The 20,659-nt window shown below is 48.1% G+C and overlaps 1 protein-coding gene across 22 annotated transcripts in view; it reads right to left on the bottom strand.

Moving 5' to 3' along the window:
* Positions 1–20,089, bottom strand: part of Zmynd8 (zinc finger MYND-type containing 8) — a 105,337-nt gene extending 85,248 nt beyond the window's left edge. For 4 of the 22 annotated variants that reach the window (XM_003467708.5, XM_063248239.1, XM_063248234.1 and 1 more), the window contains exons 1-2: positions 19,213–19,420; positions 10,376–10,446 (exon numbers count right to left, since the gene is read on the bottom strand). In XM_003467708.5, the coding sequence (XP_003467756.2) occupies positions 10,376–10,446; positions 19,213–19,226 (85 nt within the window). In that variant the 5' untranslated portion in view covers positions 19,227–19,420. Of the gene's footprint in view, positions 1–10,375; positions 10,447–11,478; positions 13,055–13,120; positions 13,717–14,179; positions 14,318–14,363; positions 16,224–18,061; positions 18,397–18,620; positions 18,760–18,800; positions 19,144–19,212; positions 19,446–20,073 lie in introns of those variants that run through there. The other 18 variants (XM_013150396.3, XM_013150398.3, XM_003467710.5 and 15 more) reach the window with 15 other exon arrangements.
* Between the last annotated feature and the right edge of the window lie 570 nt (positions 20,090–20,659).

The following is a 20,659-nucleotide window of genomic DNA, read 5'->3' as shown; positions in this document are numbered from 1 at the left end:
TGCACCTTGCTTGGCAAGCTCAAGGTCCTGAGTTCCATTCCTGAACCAAGTAAATCCGTACATGTAAGGATGCATGCATGCATGCATACATACATGGTCTGGGAATGCAGCTCAGTACCAAGACTGGGCTCAATTTCCAACATACAAAAAAGGAAGAGGAAGAGAAAGAGAAAGGGAATCAAAGGAAAAGAAACTGGAGGAGGAAGAGGAGGAGGAGAAAGCAAAAACTGAGTTTAAAACTCGGATTTCTAGTGTCTATTAAAAACTAAAGCTGGATGAGGTGGTGCACACCTACCTATCTTCCCAACTGTGGCAAAAGGACCTTGAGCTCAAGGTCAGCCAAGGCTACAGGATTATTTCAGAAAAGAAAAGAAATACAGCACAAGAACAGGTCAAGGGAGGGACCATTTCTTAAGGGACAAGCTTCTAGGTGGTGTCACTTGGTGGAACTCTACATGCCCTGCTGGCCAAGGCCTCCACTATTCTTACCTTTCAGAAACTAAATCAAGCTCTGAAAAATCCCTTGCAGAGCTCACAGGGCTGAGGAAGTGAAAAAAGGCCATAAGGCAGGAAGGATCAGAGAGGAGGGCTGCTTTACTGGGCTGCTCAGGTTCTAGCAAGTCCAACTTCATACAAAGCATATAATTTTTTTTTTTTTTTTTTTTTTTTTTTGTACTGGGGATCAAACTCACAACCTTGCACTTGCCAGGCAGGCGCTTAAGCCACTGAGCTAAATCTCCAGAGATTTGTTTATCTTTTGGGGAGGAACAGCTCACAATATACAACAGGTTCCCTAGCAAGAGAGGGGTTTTGATTTTTTCTTTGCATACTTTCACTCCTTACAAGGCGATGCATTGATTTTATAATTTGAAAGAAAATCCAACAGACCATTCCTCCACCACCACCCGGCTTAACGTTAATTAGTTTACAACTGATGGAAGACATCTTTCACAGAAAGAAGCCTGCACTGAGCAGCTGCTAGAATCACCAGCCCTCAGAGTTTCTCAGAGAAAGCTGGTCCCCCATGAGGGCTCGGGAAATGAATGATCACAATGTTAATGTCAAAGATGAGGAGAGGGCAGCCCAGCTCTCAGGCTGACCCCGAGTAGCCTCTCACTTATCCGCAGTTGGTGCCAAGATGCCCAGGGCCTCAACAAAAAGTGCCCACTTGGGGAGGCAGGAAGAACACACAGTACTTTCAAAGAACAAGCAGGCCCAGCAAGGTCTGAGCAAGCAACCTGCAAACACTGCAGTGATCATCCACGGGGCATGTTCCATGCCGTGCGGGTCTCTGGCTGGGAGATTCCGCCTACACACACCTAGAGGTTATACAACAGTACTGGCAGGTAGGACTTTCCGTAATGACAGCCATGGTCTGTATCTCTTCTCTATGGGGAATTTTTCTTTTTCTATCCCCCAGTGCTGGGAACTGAACTCGGGCCCTCAGACCCGGAGCCTCATGCATGCTAGGCAAGGACTCCAGCACTAAGCTACATCCTGGGCGCCTTCCACTGGGACACAGGCTCTGGCTAAGCTGCCCCAGCTGGCCTTGAACTCACCATCTTTCTACGTCAGCCTTCTGAGAGCAGCTGGGATTACAGGTGTGTGCCACCATGCCTTGCTTGGATTTCTGTTTTGCCTAACGTAAATTTAAAAGGTCACACGCACAATAGCTTCCACCCTGGTGGCAGAGCTACAGAAACTTAAAATTAGGACCACAGAAGAGGCCTGTAAGGCAAGCAGGACAATTCAGAAAGCATCTACCCATCTCTGAGGATTTGGCACTTAGACATAGGCATAATGACGTGAGGTCCAGCAATGTATATATGGACGGGCCTTCTGTTCCTCCTTTAGTCTGGCTTGGAAATTCTCAAACCTTCTATATGCATCAGCCTTTCTGATCAAAACTAATTATATTCATGGAGAATTGAGGGGAAACCCCCACCCTCGCCACCCACCACCAACCCCACACTAGACGTGGCCCAGGAGCTCCTGTCTGCTAGACAAGAAGCCTCTCTCACACAGCACATCCTCACACCCTGCAGAGATCTAAATGAAAGGCGAGGAAGGGGAGGACCTGGTTTCCAAGGATGTGAATGAACAAGCAAAAGGTGGCCCTGAAGGGCAGCAGGCTGGAGGGCTGCCAAGGGAGGCTCCACAAGGAAAGGGCACCAGGTCAACTTAGGTGGCACAGGAAGGCAGAGTGCGCAGGGCCCCGACATTGCCACGCCCAGGTGGACAGAGTGCAGGCTTGGATCTGTGCTCCACACAGTGGTCTTAAGAAGCCCTTGGAAACAGAATGCAGGGGAGTGCAACAACTGGCCTTGTATTTCAGGAAGAGCCCAGCAGAAGGGATGTGTTGGGAAGAAATCAGAGGGAAAAGCAGCATGTATTGGAGCACAACTGTAATCTAGCACTCAGCAGGCTGAGGCAGGAGGATTGCCAAGAATTTGAGGCCATCCTGGGACATACACTGAGTTCAAAGCCTCAACTATATACCAACACACTTGTTTCCAAAAAACAAAGAAAAAAACAATCAGAGAGAAGGGACTGTGTCAGAGAGCACACACACTCACACATACACAAAACCACCACCAGGCATTTCAGACATCTGAGCCCAGAGATGGAATTATTTCCAGACACTGGACTATGCTGGAAACAAAACCATCCTCTCCATCCAAAAGGCTGCTTTTACTTCATTCTCGAGGATAAAAAATTGCATGCATCAGATGGTCAAAACCCAGTCACTCATTTTTTTTTTCCTTCAAAATAAAGATCTGCTGTACTCTAATGAAAACAGGAACCGTACGGAGTAGAAGAAGAGCAAATACAAAAGGAAGGACTCTCGTTTGGAGCAAGAGAAGTGAGAAATTGCGAGGTATAAGCAAAGTACCTGTGGTCAGAGGTGGCTCTTTCAAAGCCTGGAAGGTCAAGTGTGGACGGAGGAGAGAGAGAACACAGGGAAGGGAAGTCAGTGAGACAGTCAGGGGCCAGCACACGAGGACGTGAGGGCTGTGACCTCCGCTCTAAACCCGGGGGAAGCTGGGAGGGTGGCTCACTGGTACAGAACACCTGCTTAGCGTGTGGAAGGTCCTTTGTTAAACAGTTACCAGCCTACAACCCCAAAACCTCACTCCTAGGTCTATGCCCAAAAGAAATGAAAACATACACTTCACAAACACACACATGTGTACAGCAGCATTCTTCAAAACAATCAAAACATGGACATAATTCGAGATAAAGGGTCAATAAATTGTGTTACACACACGCAATGGAAACCTGGCTGAGTGATGCTTGTCTGTAGTCCCAGCTACCTGGGAGGACGAGGCGGAACAAACTGTTCAAGCCCGTGAGTTTGAGACCAACCTGGGCAACACAGTGGACCTCATCTCACAACACAGTGTAGGGCGTGGGGTGTGCATGTCTGTAATCTCAGCCTCGGGAGGCTAAAGCAGGACAATCGCCCGGAGTTTGAGGCCAGTTTGGACTACACAGTGAGTTCAAGGCCAGCCTGAACTATGGAGCAAGACTCTGTCTAAAAAAACCTAAAAGTAAGAATCTACCATCACTGCAGCAAAATGAAACACAGGTTGGACATCCCTAATGAAAAACCTGAAGACCAATGTGCTGCAAAATGTAAAACATTCTGAGTGCCAACCTGACAGTGTGAGTGGAAAATTCCACACCTGGTCTCAGGTGATCACAGCCAAGACAAGGCCCACTACAAATACAGTCTAAAATGACCATCAGACTATATGCATAAAATGTATATGAAACAATGATGTACTTCATGTTTAGACTTGGGTCCTTTACCCAAAATAGCTTGCATACATGCAAATATTCCAAACACCTGAGCAAAAAAAAAATATCCAAAAGCAGTATCACTCCTGGCCCCAAACAATTCAGACTAAGAGATACCCGACCTGTAACTATAGCCAAAACTTCCAGGTGGACGTATCAGAATCCTTAAAAGGCCTCCAATCCAGAACATTCATTCTAATGCACTGAGTGTTAGAAAAAGAAGAGATGTTTCTTCTTAAAATTAAAAATGCTCAATTTTAGATCACAGTCTTCTAAAACAATATTCACATAAACACGTTACGTGGGTTTGGCTTCAAAATTGGGGAAGGCACAAAGTTTCCACTAGCAGCCATGAAGCTGAACCCCACAGACATGGGCAACAGAACTCTGCACACGGATACACGGAAGGTGATCCTGGCTGAGAGAAAATACATCATTTCTGCTTTAGAAGCCATCACCTAGCTGGGTGTGGTGCTGTACCTCTGTAATCCCAGCATTCAGGAGGCTGAGGCAGGAGGATCACTGTGAGTTTGAGGCCACCCTGAGCTACGTAAACAAGTTGAGGGCCAGCCTACACTACTGTAGTGAGACCTACCTTAAAAATAAATAAATAAGCAAGCCATCATCAGTATCGGAGTACTAGGGATATTTTAGATCTCAATGGAACAGGAACAACCTGGTAACCATTTTCTGAAACTCCCAAATAAAGTCTTCCTGCTGTACGCATGGCATGTTTTGGGCTCATACAAGATGTAGAAGAGCCAACAACAGTCAAAATGACCCACGCTCATTTCTTGAAAGAAAATCCTCAGCACGTCTACATTGCCCAGCAACTTAAAAGTGTTTATAGTTATATTTTCTTAAAGACTTTCCTTGAGAAAAACAAATGACAGAAGGTTTCTATCTCACGGAAGTCCTCATAAACAATCTCTTTGTGAGAGTTTTCATTTACATACAACAGTGAGAGCGAGGAGCCTGTACTAATTAAGGTCTGGAGCTGGTTAGCAAATAGCTGTAATTGTAGATGCCCCAGCATCCTGTCTGTGAAAACATATTCATACCCAGACAAATCTCAGCAAGAACGACACTGTTCAGGATTTTAATATCTTGGGCTTCCGCTGCATCTGTGCCTGGCTTCCAAGTGGCTCGTTCCCTTGTGCCGGTGACATTACACAGACATTTTGAAAATGTTTTCAGCTTTGGCAGCCTGGCATCCACACACTACATCATTCCCGCAAAACGCACACATGGCAGGATCAAGATGCGCGCAGCCCAAACAGGGCCGCCTTTGTAAGGCGACGTGAACTCAACTCGAGGAGCCTATCGCTCTTCAGAATTCAAGTCTCCGGCCTTCTAGAGGCTTCTTCTGACTCATGCACGGTGGGGACCAAATCCTGCAAGGACCTGTGCTGTGCTCAGTCTTGCGAAGGGAATGCAAACTGACATGGCTCAGCCACCTCGGGCCCAGAGATCTGTTTTGCTGGTTGGATGCATGCATGGTCTTTGAGAAACTGATCTGCATAAAGCACACTTCAAATAAAGCACTATTACTGGGGCGGGGGTGGGAGGGTATCCCAACTGGCAACGCCAGGTGAAACCCAGCAATGAGAGGAAGGCGCCCTCTCCCCTTCCACAACTCTTCCCACTCACAGGGGTCGCAAGCTTCCGAGATACCACAACAATCTGTGATCTACCCCCTGGGCCCTGCAGGCGTGTGACTTGGAATCCTCGGGATACAGCTCTTGGTTAAGCACCAAGAGTTCAAACCAAAAATAAAACCAACGGCCTTACTTTGCCACTTCCTTGATCCATGCGAGCCTCAGTTTCCTTACTATGAAATGGGAACAAGAAGACATCGTAGCATCGTTATGAAAATTGAATGAGGTAATCTGCAAATAATACCTGGCACCTAGCCAGTGTTCATGAAGCACAGGCACATTTTGACCATGCAGACTTTAGCTCCAGAAATCTCAGCAACTCAGGGCCCTTCCTCCTGGCCACTGTGTACCTGACCAAAGTGGCTCCATCATAAAAGTCCCTGGAAACAGAGCAGCCACTACAGACACCCTCGAGGGCGACAGAGCTCAATTCCACAAGGACAGCTACCCAAGGGCATCCTTAAGCAAAGAAGAAGGTCTCTCTGGAAACCAAGGGCCACCACCCTCACTGATTACCCACCCAAGCAAGGGCTCCTGGGCACCTGAGAAAGCATTGTCACCAGCTACAAAACAGCTGTCTCCCATCATCATGGCACAAGCCAACAGGACAGGGGCCAGCAGTGTGGCGCAAGGTATGGGAACCCTAGATCAGGAGCTTCCACCTGGGCCCTACCTGCCAGCCGGGCAACCCCACAGCGTCCTGCACTGCGCCCCTTGCTGGGTAAGCATCTGCCTGAGTCCACCTCCCACACCTTCTTCCTAAAGGCCAGAAGAGAAAGGGTAAGACACTGCGTGAAGGGCTTGCCCCTGCAGACCTACCGTGAAAACTCCTCGTCCTCAAGTTGATCCTAATCGTGGCTAACTTTCAGGAACACGCCAGGCCCTAGGCACTCTGCTGGACAAATTTCATCTTAGCTATCATCTTGTGCCTTTAATTCGTTTTTGTTCTCCAGTATTGGAACCCAGAGCCTTGACATACTAGACAAGCACTCTAACTCGTATTTTATTTAGAGACTGGGTCTGCCTCAGCCTCTCAAACAGCAGCTGGGATTAAAAGCAGGTACTTATGCACACATCTGGGAGGTGGCTTGTAAAATCTCTGTACACCCAGGCATGATAAGACAGGTTCAGTCAGGAAGATAGCAAGTTCAAGCCCAGCCCAGGCAACTTAGTGATTTAGTGAAACCCAAAGATAAAAACGGGCTGGGCATGTAGCTCAATGTGAAGGCCCTGGTTTAATCCCCATTACAGCTAAACAAAAAATTAAGCGAAACCTCGATCACATCCTGCCTCTCAAATGGAAGGGAAAGATAAGCACAGAGGCACAGGTCCATCTACAGATGGCACCTGCATCCCATAGAGAAACAAACAATAGAGTACAAGAACAAACTGAAACGCTGGACGTGGTGACGCCCACCTGCAATCCCTGCACTCAGAAGACTGACACAGGAGGATTGCTGCAAATTGGAGGCCAGCCTGGGCTACACAAGTAACTCAGGCAGATACTGCATCCCCTTAAGGAAGTAGAGCATATCGCCACCTCCTCTGGGGCAGCTGAAGCGTGGTAACCTCCCTCTGAAGAGGGCCACATGGAAAAGGAGAAAATCTCAGCCATGGCTGGGGTCAAGTCAAGCATCAACAGAAATAAAGCTGCTGCTAAGCGTGGACCCTTGACATGATGCTTCCCTTCAGTAGTCTTCTTCCTCCAAAGTGATGATCCCAATCCAGGCACACAGACAGATACCTATAATCCCAGCTACGCAGCAGAAGGCTGAGGCAGGGAAGATCACACAAGTTCGAAACCAATTTGGGCAACCACAGTGTAATCCTAAGAAACATCAAACCAAGTCCAGCTGAGGGACATCCTACCCTCCTTAAAACTGGGAGGGTCATCAAAAGTAAGGAAAGTTGGCTGGGCCCCACCTGGCACACGCCTACAATCCCAGCACTTGGAGGCTGAAGCAGGAGGATGGCTGTGAATGCAAGGCCAGCCTGAGCTCCATAGTGAGTTCAAGGCCTGAACTACATAGCAAGACCCTGTCTCAAAAAAAAGTGTTGGGAGGAACCGTCACTGCCTGGAGGAGCATGATGAGACACAAATAAATGGAACATGGTGTGATGGATGGGATTAGGGGACTGAAAAGAAAATTTTAGGCAGGGCAGGCACCACACACCTGCAACCTCGTCTCGCTGGAATCCCAGCTAGCCAGCAACGGGGAGGATCACAGGTTCAAAGCCGCCCTAGGCAAGTCAGTGAGACCCTGACTCAAAATGAAAAATAAAGCTGGGTATGGTGGCACACATCTATAATTCCAGCACCCAGGAGGCCGAGGCAGGAGAATTACCTAGAGTTCAAGGCCAGTTTGGGCTACAAAGTGAGTTCAAAACTAGCCTGAACTACATAGTGAAATCCTGTCTCAGAAAAAAAAAGAAAAGAAAAGAAAAAAGGGTTGGGGATGTGGATGTAGCTCGGTGGCAGGGTACTCGATGGCATGTTACCAGGCCTTGAGTTTGATCCTAGGAACTGGGGAGTACAGAGGTCCTTAATGAAAAAACTCAGGAAAACTGTTTGGTGTTTGTTTGGCTTTTTGAGACAGGCTCTTGCTATGTAGAGTCCAGACTGGCCTTCAGTTTGCTGTGATCCTCCTGTCTCAGCATCCCAAATGCTGGAATTACAGGCGTGTGCCACCACACCCAGCAGGACATCTGAACAAAGGATGGGACTTAGTTATGTAATAACATCAGTATCATTCACTAATTTAATGTATGATGCTAATAATGGGTCGAGAGATAGGGGAACTCAGGCCAGGGGCTTAGCTCTGCGGCACAAACACCTGCCTGGCAAGCACAAGGGTAAATTTGATCCCCAGTACGAAAGAAAAAAAAAGGTGGTGAGATGGGGGCATTCTCAGCACTGTCCTTGCAACTTTTCTGGAAATCTAATACTATAAAGTTTATGAGTTTATTTTAAAAATACGTAAGAAAACTACAGAGCAAGTCCTTCAAGTCTAGGTGGCCGTGGAAAGACTGCCGACATCTGTGATGAACCTGAGTCACAAGGAACAGCAGTGGGACCCAAGACAGCACATTTTGGGCAAAGGGCACACGGGTACCATGGAGACAAGGGACGAGCACTGGGTCACCCCGGGGACGGTCACCGGGCCTTCAGACTCCAGCTTACAGGGGCCAGAAGGTCACCGGAGGAGTCAGCACAACAAAATGCTTTTTAAGAACATTCTGGCCGGACGTGGTGGTGCACTCCTGTAATCCCAGTACTGGGGAGGCTGAGGCAGGAGGATCATTGCAAATTTGAGATCGGCCTGGGGCTACAAAGCACACCCAAGGCCAGCCTGAACTGCATAGTGAGACCCTGTCTCAAAAAGACAAAAAATAAAAGAATATTCTGGTTGTTGAAGGGACAGGTGAGGACAAAAAGAGACAACGATCACATGTCAGTCACAGTTCAGGCAGCAGGGGGAGATCACTGGGTGACAACACCCAGGGATGTGCCACATATAAGCAGCATCTCCATACACACAGAGGACTGAGCAGGAGGTGCATTCCCCTGGGGACCTTCCCTGACTGACACCCTGCAGGAAGTCTCCACTCAGGGCTATCGGGCACTGCAGTCTCCCTGGGGGCGCTGTCCGTTAGGACCCGCTCTGCCACTTGGCACCTGGGAGCTGGTACCATCTGGAGCCTCAGTTTCCCCATCTGCAAAATGGGGAGGACACTGCCTACCTCAGGAGGAGGTGAACTACAGAAAGCTCCAGTGTAAGTACCAGCCTTCACAAACACGCACATCATTTTTATTAGAAAGCCCAGGGTGACAGGAGGCTAGGAATCTCCCCCAACATCCCACATCCCACAGACAGAAAGGCAGTGGTGGGGGAGGGACGACCCTTCTGCCCACCCACACAGGATTCAAGCCATAGGAGCGTGCTGATGCGACCAAGTGGCACTGGCTCCCAAGGGTCCCCTTTGGGACACTGTCTCCCTGCTCACACGAGGTGCCCTGATTCTCCTGGCATGGCAGGCTTGGCTGTGACAAGGAGGGGGCTCTTGTGAATCCTCAGCTCTGACCACCCCCGACACAGCTGGGCCTCGCCTGACCATCTGCCCCTGAGGTTGGCCCAACGTGACACGTGGTCCTCTTTAAAAGCCCTGAGGAGGTTTTCCATTTCAGAAGCCTTAGGGAGTCACCTCTCGTGACATTCTGTACAGCATTCCATCTGCAGACGGACGTTTTCACCAATATCCAGAGCTATGAACAATAGTCCACTAGCTCACTTTTAAAAGCACTCTGATGGCAAAAGTGAATCACTGCTCCCACTTGGGAAGCCTCAGAAATCTCTTACAGCCAAAGGAAAAGGACCAGTCCCTTGGACTGGTGAGGAGCCTCCGAGGCCCCTACAGCCTGAGAGCAGGCTGTGCCTGCTCTCATGTGCCACGTTTTGCCCTGAATACACACAAGTCCCAGCTTTCCACGCCCTTTTTATCGCTAACCAAGACCACCGCCTTCCACCGAGGTGGGCCAACTTCATCCCACTTCTGAGATTCCAAAGGGCCTGGGCTGAAATCAGGAAGCCGCTGCGAACTCCAGAAGCTTCCAGAACATGCTTCACATTCTGATTCCTGAAAGAATCACCCTGGGGAGACAGGTAGCCAGGCGTCCTCAGTCTGGACACATGCCTACAACGACGGTAGGGACAATTCCTACACAGCCAGGTGAGCCCAAGCAAACCAGAAAGACTTCTCTAGAAATTAGGCCCATCCGTCAAGGGGTCTGCGCCTCGCACAGCAAGGAACTGTGCAGAGGCTGGCTCCCCCGCCACAGTTCAGTGCTCTCCAACAACGAAAAGAAATCCCCACTTCCTCCGCAACACGGGAATAGAGAAAGCAAGAGTTTAACTCACCTTTGGAGCGAGTGGCGATATCCATGCCCTCCACCACCTCCTGTTCTGTTTTTATTTCCTCTTCAGCCAAGCTGAAACAGAGCAAATTACATTCATGTTGAGGGAGGCTAAGAACCCACCCCAGGGGGCAGCTGCTGAGATGCTGGGGGCAACCCACCTTCAAGACAATGCCCCAGCCTCATCCTGGGGTGGGAGGAACAGCCTGAGTTGACTGTTATGATTCCTAAGTAAGGGGTGCTTCTTTCCTGATACTGTGTCAGCCTTGCTACTGGCCAGGCTACCGGGGGATGCAAACTAGCCTCTCTTTCTATATAGGCAATTACAGTCTGCCCCCTTGGGCCCAGGGGAAGCCAGCCTTCAAATAAACAAGTTTCTCAGGGTGAACACTAGCAAAAGCAGTCGGATTGGTTGGAAGTGTTTCCCAGGGCACCCCAGAGTTCTAAATTTTGTTAAGGTGGAGTATTTATCCCCAGGACTCCCCTCTAAATTTTCCAATTCCCTGATGAAGCTGCAGCGTGAAAAATAAAGATATAGGTTAAATGACAAAGTACTGTAGAAAAATGTGCCCAGACTAGAAGAAGCCAAAGCGCTGGTCTCAAAACAATGCAAACCACCAGCATGTATCTCAGGAATCAGAGCAGGGTCCCTGCTCTCCGGCCTGCTGGCTGGTGCCTCCCCGTGCACAGGCATGGCTGCCTTTTGAACTAATTATCCCCCACCAGGAAAGTGGAATGAGGAAGGACTGCTTAAAGACAGGTCAGGGAGCAGAGGGAAGAAAGTGGGCCCCCTTAGCTGGAAAGGTCTGTATTCCAGATCTCTCTCTCTGTCTCTGTCTCTGTCTCTCTCTCTCTCTCTCTCTCTCTCTCTCTCTGTGCTCAAACTGGGGTTGAACAGACAGCAGGCCATTTCAGGTCTTCCCCCAGAGACACCTCGCATGCCAAACCAAAGGAAGAAATGAAGTTCTGCTTTTATAGGTGCAAACGTTTTTGAGGTGCTAGAACTTTCCGAGCATTTGGGCTGACACTGCTGTGGTAGGAATCTGAGCAATCCCTAGATGTAATTCCATCAGACCATGGTTCAACGAGAAGAAATGGGTTCATCACCAATTGATAGGGCTGGAATTTTCCATTTGGAAGACTCAAAGCCAGGACAGGAAGAAGGCTGGAGAAGAATGTCCTGTCTGTGTTCCGCGGTCTGGGACAGTGACAGGGCAAAAGATGAGTCCAGAAAGGCAGCCTCAGGCCTGGAACCCCAGGGTAAGATGGAGACGCTTTTAGGAGAGTTCCAGGTTGGTTGGGAGGAGAGAATTCAGGATGGGAGCTAGATAGAAAGGAAAAGGTTATAGCTCAGAATCAAGTTATGGGAGTGTGGAGGCCTCAAACTTAAACAGTCCCAGCAGACAGGCGAAGAGAAAGCAGCAGCATAGGCTCAATCAGAATATCAGCACATTTAGCATCCTGATACTGAACCGAGCTCGCTATGTCATTTACTCAGCATCTGTAGAGAAACCAGGGACACAAATCACCAAAGAAACAACTGACATGTTGTCACAAACGGTTTCCATCAGGAGAAAGCAGCCTGCTAAATTTAAACACATAACATGCAATAATACAACAATGATTTACTGAAGGTGATTTTAACACTTGCCACTCACAGCAAACTTCAGAGCAAAGCATTCTCAACTTAGAAGCACTCTGCCTGGGACACAAAGGTTGTCCAGCTAGATGCTGTTGATGGGTGGTTCTTGCTTGGGGTGACTGGAAATAAACCGTAACAGAAAGCCGCCTCACAGTCCTCAGAGAGACGGGTAGATGGTTAACTTCAAAAGAACAAACAGCAACCTTGATCTTTCTAGCAACTAGAATTCTGTTTCCCTCTCTAGCATGAAGTATGTGAAATCTTAAACTTCTTGAAACCGATCCCATATTTTGATTGCTAATTCCAGATCTCTCTCTCTCTCTAATGCTAATCTGTGCTCCAACCAAAATGTACAGTGGTAAAAGAAACAATTACAAATAACAGAGCCAAAAAATCCACTTGAAGGTTTTCTGCTGTGATGAAAACATTCAAAGGTGTATTGATCACGGAGGAGGAATGCATTCAAGAGAACAATTATTTGGCTTGTAACAGCCTAGAAGAGCTAAATACTCAAGGCAGGAATGCCACTGTGAGACTAAGAAATGCAAATAGTTATGGGGTGGCTGTTTGCTGCTGGGTTTCAGATGATCAATTCTCAAGCAGAAGAGAAAGGGGAGGAAAGTTAAGCTGTTTTATCTTGCCAAGTATTACAAGTGGGCACCATAATCACCTTACTTTAGCAACAGCACCACCAGCTTGAGCCCAGGATTTCTAACACAACAATTTAAGAAAACCATCTTTTCAGGGATCAGCAAACCCTCCTTGCAAAAAGAACCGTGTATGTGTGCGCACACCCACACACAACTTGGACTTGACGAAAGGAAATTACAGTGTATATGCATTAGAAGAAAAAAAAAAAAAAAACTTCATTCACAAAGCAAAGACCAGAATGCAAAATTAGTCATTTCGAATAGCCACATCTAAAGTACTTCCTTTTTTTTTTTCTTTTTCCTAACACCACTCATCTCCTGGTTTTGTTTTGTTGCTTTACTTATTTCTATTTTTTAATTTTCTGGTTTAGTGTCAAGTACTGGTATGTTGTTAGGGGGAAAGGAGAAAAAACCATGAATATTACATTCAAAGTGTTAAGAAAAAAAAGATTTGTACCTGTCTGAATGCCCCACAGATCTTGGTCAGTTTAGGTTCACAGCTGGTCAGTGATTTGGGAGAGAAATGATCAAGTAATTTTTAAAAAGAATAGGCAGTTGCATCTGGAGAAAATACTTTGAACTTCTGCCATTAACACATTAAAGTCTTAGGAAATACACAGCTTCTTTCCTTCCCCAGCAACCCTGATCATCTGAACCAAAAACAAAAGAACAAGAAGTCCTGTTTTCAAACTGACATTACTTTTATTTTTCCTTTTCTTTCTTTCCTTCTGTCTGTCTATTGGAGACAGGGGGACACTAAAGGTAAAATTACTGAAACCCAAACAGTCTTTCACCCCAAAAGGGAAAATTCACCATCAAGTAGTTGCATATACATTGCATACACCAGCACCAGCACCAGCACCAGCACCAGCACCAGCACCACCAGCACCACCAGCACCAGCACCACCAGCACCACCACCTCTTTACCCAAGTCACTTGCCTGTGGATTTCACAAACTGATACATTTCAGACAATTCAAAGGAGAGCCAACAGCACCTGCAAATATAACCCAGACCATCCTCCCTCCCAAAAAGAATAAAAGATTTCTTCCCCAATGCCTGGAAGAGATATGCACTGAAAAAAAGAGCAATTAAAAGTTGCAGATGAATTGCTACACCTCCAGGATGCTTTAAGCCTTCTGATTATTAATCCTGAGGACTCAGGGCTGGTCCGTAATTCCCAGGAATCTCATCCCCTCAACACTTCCAAGAGAGAGGAAGAGAGAGAGAGAGAGAGAGAGAGAGAGAGAGAGAGAGAGAGAGAGAGAGAGAGAGAGAGAGAAGCATCTAGTTTTGACCAAAATATGCCTGGATACACAATGCCCAGGTATTTCTTTTCCCCCAAGTGCCCTCACTATTTGACTTTTAACCAAGAATCTCTAACCCAACTAGAATACATAACCAGCATGCACAAGAGTCTGGTTCTCAGATGAGGATCATCACACAGCATTTCAAGAATCATGCATCATTCGAAAGGGCTTTTCCTGGTTTTTTTACTTTCATTCAAAAAAAGATACCAAAATGGTCCAGGCTGTAAGAAATATTTAATCCCCAAGGCATAGCATCTTCCTCTTCTAGATTATAAAAGAGTTAACATTAAAATGAGAAAAACCATGCTTCCCTAAATCTGCAATTAATTTTTTTTTGAAATGGGTGGGTAGAGAATGGTTAGCAGAGCAGCTTTATATAATAAGCACTCACCTAAAACAGGCAGAGTCATCGGTAGCTAAGCTATTTATGCAGGATTCTTAAAATGGCGTCTGGCAACACTGCCTCACTCCTGAACTGAAGCTAAAATGGTAGCAGTTTGTTCAATAGCTGAGCGTGTGTTTAAGCAGCCCTGCTAGTTTCAAAGCCACCTTCCTAAATATCAGAACTAGGAAAACCTCAACCAAAGGACACCAACAACCCGATGTTAGAAGCTTTAAAAAAAAAAAAAAAAGCTGCAGTGACAGAGGGTTGGTGAAGTCACAGGTTCCTAAGGAAAAGCCTCCCCTTTCAGATGCTGAGCCTTGCACAGGAGCTCTGCTGTGGCCGGGCCCCCTCGCCCTGGACTTAGCTAGGTGGAAGGTTAGGAATCAGGCAGCCCCGCAGCGGAGAGTGTGCACAGACAGGTGTCTGTGTGCACACAGGGAAATGTTCCAAGGGCCTGGGAGGAGGTGGGGGAGGGCACCCATTCCCCCTGCTCCGTGCATGAGAAACTCGCTCAAATTTGCACCACCAAGCCAGGTAAGATGCAAAGTGCTTCAAGAACAGGGTGCATCTGAAAAGCTGCGCTAGAGGGCTGCCCCTCAGTCTGAGGCCAAGGCAAAGTAGAAAGGCAGTTATGAAGCCTGAATGCGGGGCCCCAAACACAGCCCCCCACAGGAGCCACTCCTGACAGTTCACAAGAAGAAAGCGACACTCCGGTCTGCAGAGGAGAAACCCAAGTGGAATGTTCCCTTCTCCAGCGCACAGGATACTCACAAATTAGATTTGTCTACCCCCAAGAGAGCCCTGAGCATTAACAATGGGTTTTTGCAAAACCCAGGCTTCCAGAGGCCGAACTAAGAGCCTCAATAGCCTCATCGTAGCTAATGTCATTTACTGGTCAGGTCTGAGAATTGGCCTCAAAATTCCACTAGTGCTGGGAGTGGGGAGTCTCAAGGTGACTGCTTTTCGGCTCCAGGGGAGTAAGGAGGGCACAATGCCCAAGGCCAACCCGGGGCGAGGACGCGCTGCTGGCTCTGTGCCGGCCGGTAGGTAGGTGATCGGATGGGGAGGGCCAGCCTGGCAGCAAGCTGGCCGCAGGGCTGGCAGGGCCACCACCTGCTTGTTTGTCTGTAAGGAGAGCAGAGAGGGGGAAGGGCGAGGGATTCTGGCAACCCGAGGCCAAGGGTGAATCCCTTGACTTGTTTTTGCATTTTAAGAATGAGATGTAGGGTTCTACACTTCCTCCCCCCACATCCACGCCCCTGCCATGGGATGAGGAGGGTCCCCTGGAATGTATCTTTCTGGGGTCAACCAGAGGCAAAGCCAGACTCGGGGCTGACAAATGTTTTGTTGCCTCTGTTTGCCAGAGGAGCTAAGAAGAAAAGAGAAGGGAAAGGAACTGGGCTTTCCAAAACCCACCTTTGCCTTCAGGGTTCTTTTGGTGCACATCACCCAGCTTTCCAAAAGGTGACCTAGTCTCCCCCCACACACACACCCTTGCAAGACCTGATGGAGTTTCCCCACTGGCTCTTCCAGGGAAAGAAAAGGGGGACTGTTTTGTTTAAAAGAATAAGGGGTTACACGAAAGAAGGGGGGAAGCTATTGTTTTCATCCCTAATTTATAATCCCAGAGGCCGCATTGTTTGTTTCTTTCTGACTCAAATCCTTGAGCTGTTAATTATAAAAGTAACTGGACTTGGCTCCAACAGGCTAACTATGTTCATGCTCAGCAATTAGAAAAACTCTGAAGAAAGTCTACTGAGTGATTATATATAATTAATTCCTAGTTACAGACCGAACACTGACCATTTTCTGGAGCTAATAAAAGCTGTGACTCCCCCTCCCCCACGTGAACGCCACTTAATTTCCGAAAGCAGAAAGTGCATCCATCCTGGAGGGTCTTGAAGGAGAAAAGAGAGAGAGTGAGAGAGACAGAGAGGGAGGAATGAAGAGCTCCACTGTGTCTGTTTGTTCCTTGCAGCTGTGCATCCTCTTCGGGGAGCGAGAGGCAGAAGGAAAAAAGGAAAACAGCCCATCCTTCCGTCCCTCCCTCTGCAATTCACAAATGTGGCAGAGGGGACATTCTACCTTGATGAGAGAAAGGGAGGGGGAGGGAGGGGAGGCACCTCAGGAATGGAATGCAGGAGACTCTTCAGTTTGGCGAACCCGCTTTTTCCTAAAAGGACAAAGATGGTGGAAATTTCCAGAAGACAGATCCTCAGTCCACACATTGCAATTGTCAGTCTTTAACAATTTCCCCCAAGTCCACTGGTTTGGGGGGGCGGGAGGGAGGAGCGCTGGGGTGTTCTGTGGGACAGTCCTGTGGGCCCCACCTAGTCCTACTGCAATGCAGACATCTATTCTTGCCTTTTAGTAGCTGGGAAATAATGCTACTTGGAAAGTAATTAACTTTTTCCTGACCCATGGTTGGTGGTAGCTACAGAACCAGAGGAAAAGTGGCCCAGCTTGCTCCAGGGCTGGGAACCTGCTAGAGCTCCACACTTGAAAACAGATCTTGGCTTTCCAAACCTGTGGGAGCCATTTTAATGCAAGCTTTCAGAGGACAAACGCGTTGCCCTGGGTCTCCTTCCAGCCCAACAAACACAGTATTATGCAAACTGTTGAAGGCACCAAACCAGGAGTCTTGTGATTAGATATTGTTCTAGGGAGGCCGCAAGAACCTCAATATGCAATTTCCATTTACAGTGAGGAGATAAAAACAAAGAAAATAGCTAAGTGTATGAACTTAACTTGAATGGGATAAGGGGCACTGTGCGGTTTTCAGTATATACTGTAAAGTACCCTCACTTTTATTCTAAAATGCTGGCTCACCTTACACAGGCTTCTCAGCTCCTAATGCAACGCCTTAGTAAAGGAGCCTTTTTCCAATTGATGTCAAAAGTTTGGGTTGCTGGGCACTAGAAAAAAAGCTGACTGACTCCATAAAGTTAGCCTAACACACCAAGTGAATATATTTCCATGATTACAGTCACGCTGGAGTGGTCTCCAAACTGCAAATTTATGTGGTGAACTCTCAGAGAAATTCCAAAGGTAATGCTAAGCAAAAGACTACTTTTGTCACTTTTAAATTCTAGCCACACCATCAAGAGATGGGGGGGAAATGTGCAAAGTGAGAAACAAATTGTATATATGGCCAGTGAACATACAGATGTATGGATCAGACTTGGAAAAAGGCTAAATCTGTTGGCCAGTGTGCCCTGAATCAAAACAAGTTTGGTGGTGGATGGGATTTTGCAACATATCCGTGAGAATTCTAAAAGGTAAGTACTAATACCCCACCCCCACATGCAGACCACCACCAGCACCCCCCACCCCAATGTCTATAGGGCTGGGAGTCTAAGAACAAGCAGTTTCACTGCATTCCACAAGCACAGCCCCTACCCAGAGTTATACAATCCAAACAAACCCAATTAAAGGTCTACAAGCAAGTCACAATGAACTGAACATTTCTGCCCAGGCTGAGGGTAAACAGGAAGTGAAATCTTCAATCCTATCTGCAGGTTATCAGGAAAAACTGGATTCAAACAGGCACTTAAACCCAAGACACTCTTTAAAAGCCCTCATTTTGTTCCCACTCCTGAAGCCCCCCCAGATGCTGCAACCAAGACCCCCTATTACAAACAGATACCAAATGTTTCCAAAACTCTTGATACATGGTCACAGAGGAAATGGATTTGCTTACTTACCCAACAAATGTTCAAGCAACCGTCTCATTTTTCCACAGTTAGGAAGAGAGAACAGGCTGGCAGATTTGGGACTTGATCAAAAAGGAAATTTTTTTTAAACAGTTACATGGTATTATTAAAAACACACAGCATCACAACAACACAAGTCAACAACTGGACGTGGAATGCTGTCATGAACCACGCTCATGATTTTATTTCCTCTGCCCTCCATCACCCAGGGCAGAGGATGATACAATGTAAAAAGTGGGGAGGTGAAAAGAAGGATCAAAGATACATTAGTTCATTGAAACCATGCAAGAGTAGAAAGCTACAGCATTCAGAGTCCTCCCAGATTTCTCTGCAGGATGTTGTCCAAGATCTTCCCCCAGCCCCCACCCCACAGTCCCCATCCCTACTCCAAAAACTTCTTCCTCCAGAGCCTACAAAACACTTTCAGAAACATTTGCTGGCTGTAGGCTGGCTTGCAGAACACTGTGTATCAAGCTGTCAAGCAAAAAGGCTTAACGGGGAGAAGCTCAGTAGAGGAAGAGAAAGACCATGTCCAGACAGCAGCACCCACCTAGGCCCAGGAGCCACTCTCAGTTCCCTAGCAGCGCTCTGCTCAGCGCTGGGTTCTGCTTCACACTCGGCCTGCCTCTCAGAACTCACGCCAGCCTTCCCAGAACCTCTCTGGAGAGGCAAACTTGCCTGCTCTGCTGCCTGCCATGAGCGCTCCTTGGAGAGGAGCCTGCTTGCTTACCTTCCATTTTCTTCCCCCAGCAGGCATGTGACACAAGAGCAGACAATAGTGCAGGGGGGAAACTGCTCAGAGAGAGAGACAGAGGGAGGGGGGGGAAAAGAGGAGGAAAAAAAGCTTCTCTTTTGGCATAGCAGGAGCTAGCTTCAAACTATTCCAGAAACACCATGCCCTGGTGGAAGAAAAGGTGTGCCAGGCCCTTGCCAGTTTGCAAAATCAAGCTAAGGCTAATGGCTACTTAGCCATGTGACCCAAGAAAGCAAAAAAAAAATTTTCTCTCTAAACAGTTCCAAGTTAACATAAGTGCTCTGGGGGCGAGTGTGGCACGGCCAGCCACAGAGAAATCACACTGCTCGCCCACAACTCGGATGTCTCAGAGGGAGGGGGAAAAAGATGGTTAAAAAGCCGAGCTTACCTCTGTGGATGCATTGTTAACACTGTGTAATGTCAATACTTATAAAACATGGAGGACAGGCTCCTAGTTCTCACAGAAAAAGGGTTTGGCACTTCGGCTGATGATCTGGCCGCCTAATAAAAGCTCATCCCCGATTGGCTGCCCCGGCAAATCGGAGTGTAAAGCCGGCCCGGATTGGCTGAAACACTTCCTGAGCGATTATCTTTGTGAGGCTCGGGTGAGCCAGAGCCATCCTGTGCATAGAAAAAGACAGGCTAAGCTAGGCCTTTTGCAGCAAGAAAAACTTGGGAAAGGGGCCCCCACACGCACTTCTCCTCCACTCTGCCTAGATTTTCCGGCACTAGCAAACCAGTGCAGCCAGCCTGACCTGCTCAGGCAAAGCCTGGGGCCCAGCAGCCACTGGAAAGAGAGCTTTTGGGGTGGGCTGGAAAGGGTTGCACCTCACCTGCCCCCACACCAGTGGCCCTGTGCTAAGGAGGAAGGCTGACCCTTTGCTGGAACGATTCGGCAGTGGTTCTCCAAGGGGAAAGGGAGCTGAGGAGTGGGGCGCCCCAGGGAAGCAGCCAAGGGAAGAAAGAAAAGAGGCAGGAGCCAGGCCTCTGAGGGGAACCAGGGCAGAGCCAGGAACCAGCAAGGCGCAGGCAGCCTGGCTTCTCGGAGGAAAGGAGTCGGCGGGGAGGGAGGAGGGAAGAGTGGTCAAGTTTGCATAGTCATTGTCAAAATGCCTCCTCCTGGAAAAGCAGGCCAGGCAGCCATTTGCCCAGCTGAGAGGCTAACCTCTCACCCCCCTCCGTCGGTCCTCAAAGGAAAACCAAAATGGGTGCCTGCCAAGATGCCAAGGGGCCCCCTCTCCACGCTTACCCTAAGAAAAGCCAAATGCGCTCCTAGCAGGCCACAGGCCTCCATCTACAAACTTCCCTTCCCCTCCAGGCCCCCTCCCCCACCGCTGAGGCCTGCTAAACCTGTCAGTTAAACAAAAATCTGACTTCCGTATTAGTCTGCCTTGCCTTCAGCTTCCTGCCTGTTAACCCTCTCTCGGACTCTGGGCCTGGCTGGGAAGAACTAGGCCCTGAGATCAGAAAAGGCCTGTGGAAAAATACCAGCTGCAGCTCTCCCGGCAGATGCAGAAAGAGAGAGAGAGAGCCGGCTGTCTCTTGCCTCTGCTTCCCAAGGAGGCGTGTACCTTCTGAATCCAGGGCACAGGCAGTGCCTCTCGGTCTGAGAAGCCATTTAAATCCAGAGGGAGAAAGAAACATGTCAAACCCGGCCGGGAAACAAGAACCCCCATTATAGTCAGGCCTGTCCACCCACAGGTTAGCTCTTCCTGCCACAATCACCCCTGTATGTGAGCGTGCTCTTGGGGAACTGGGCCCTCCTCAGTGGGCAGACAAATCCCATGAGCTTCATAAGGAGTCCTGCTTCAATTTATTTCCAAAGAGAAGGCTCC

The sequence above is a fragment of the Cavia porcellus genome, unplaced genomic scaffold, assembly GCF_034190915.1.
Source record: "Cavia porcellus strain 051 isolate PalLab524CR breed Dunkin Hartley unplaced genomic scaffold, mCavPor4.1 scaffold_5, whole genome shotgun sequence".
NCBI classification, from domain to species: Eukaryota; Metazoa; Chordata; class Mammalia; order Rodentia; family Caviidae; genus Cavia; species Cavia porcellus.
This window is presented reverse-complemented; position numbering and strand designations above follow the sequence as displayed.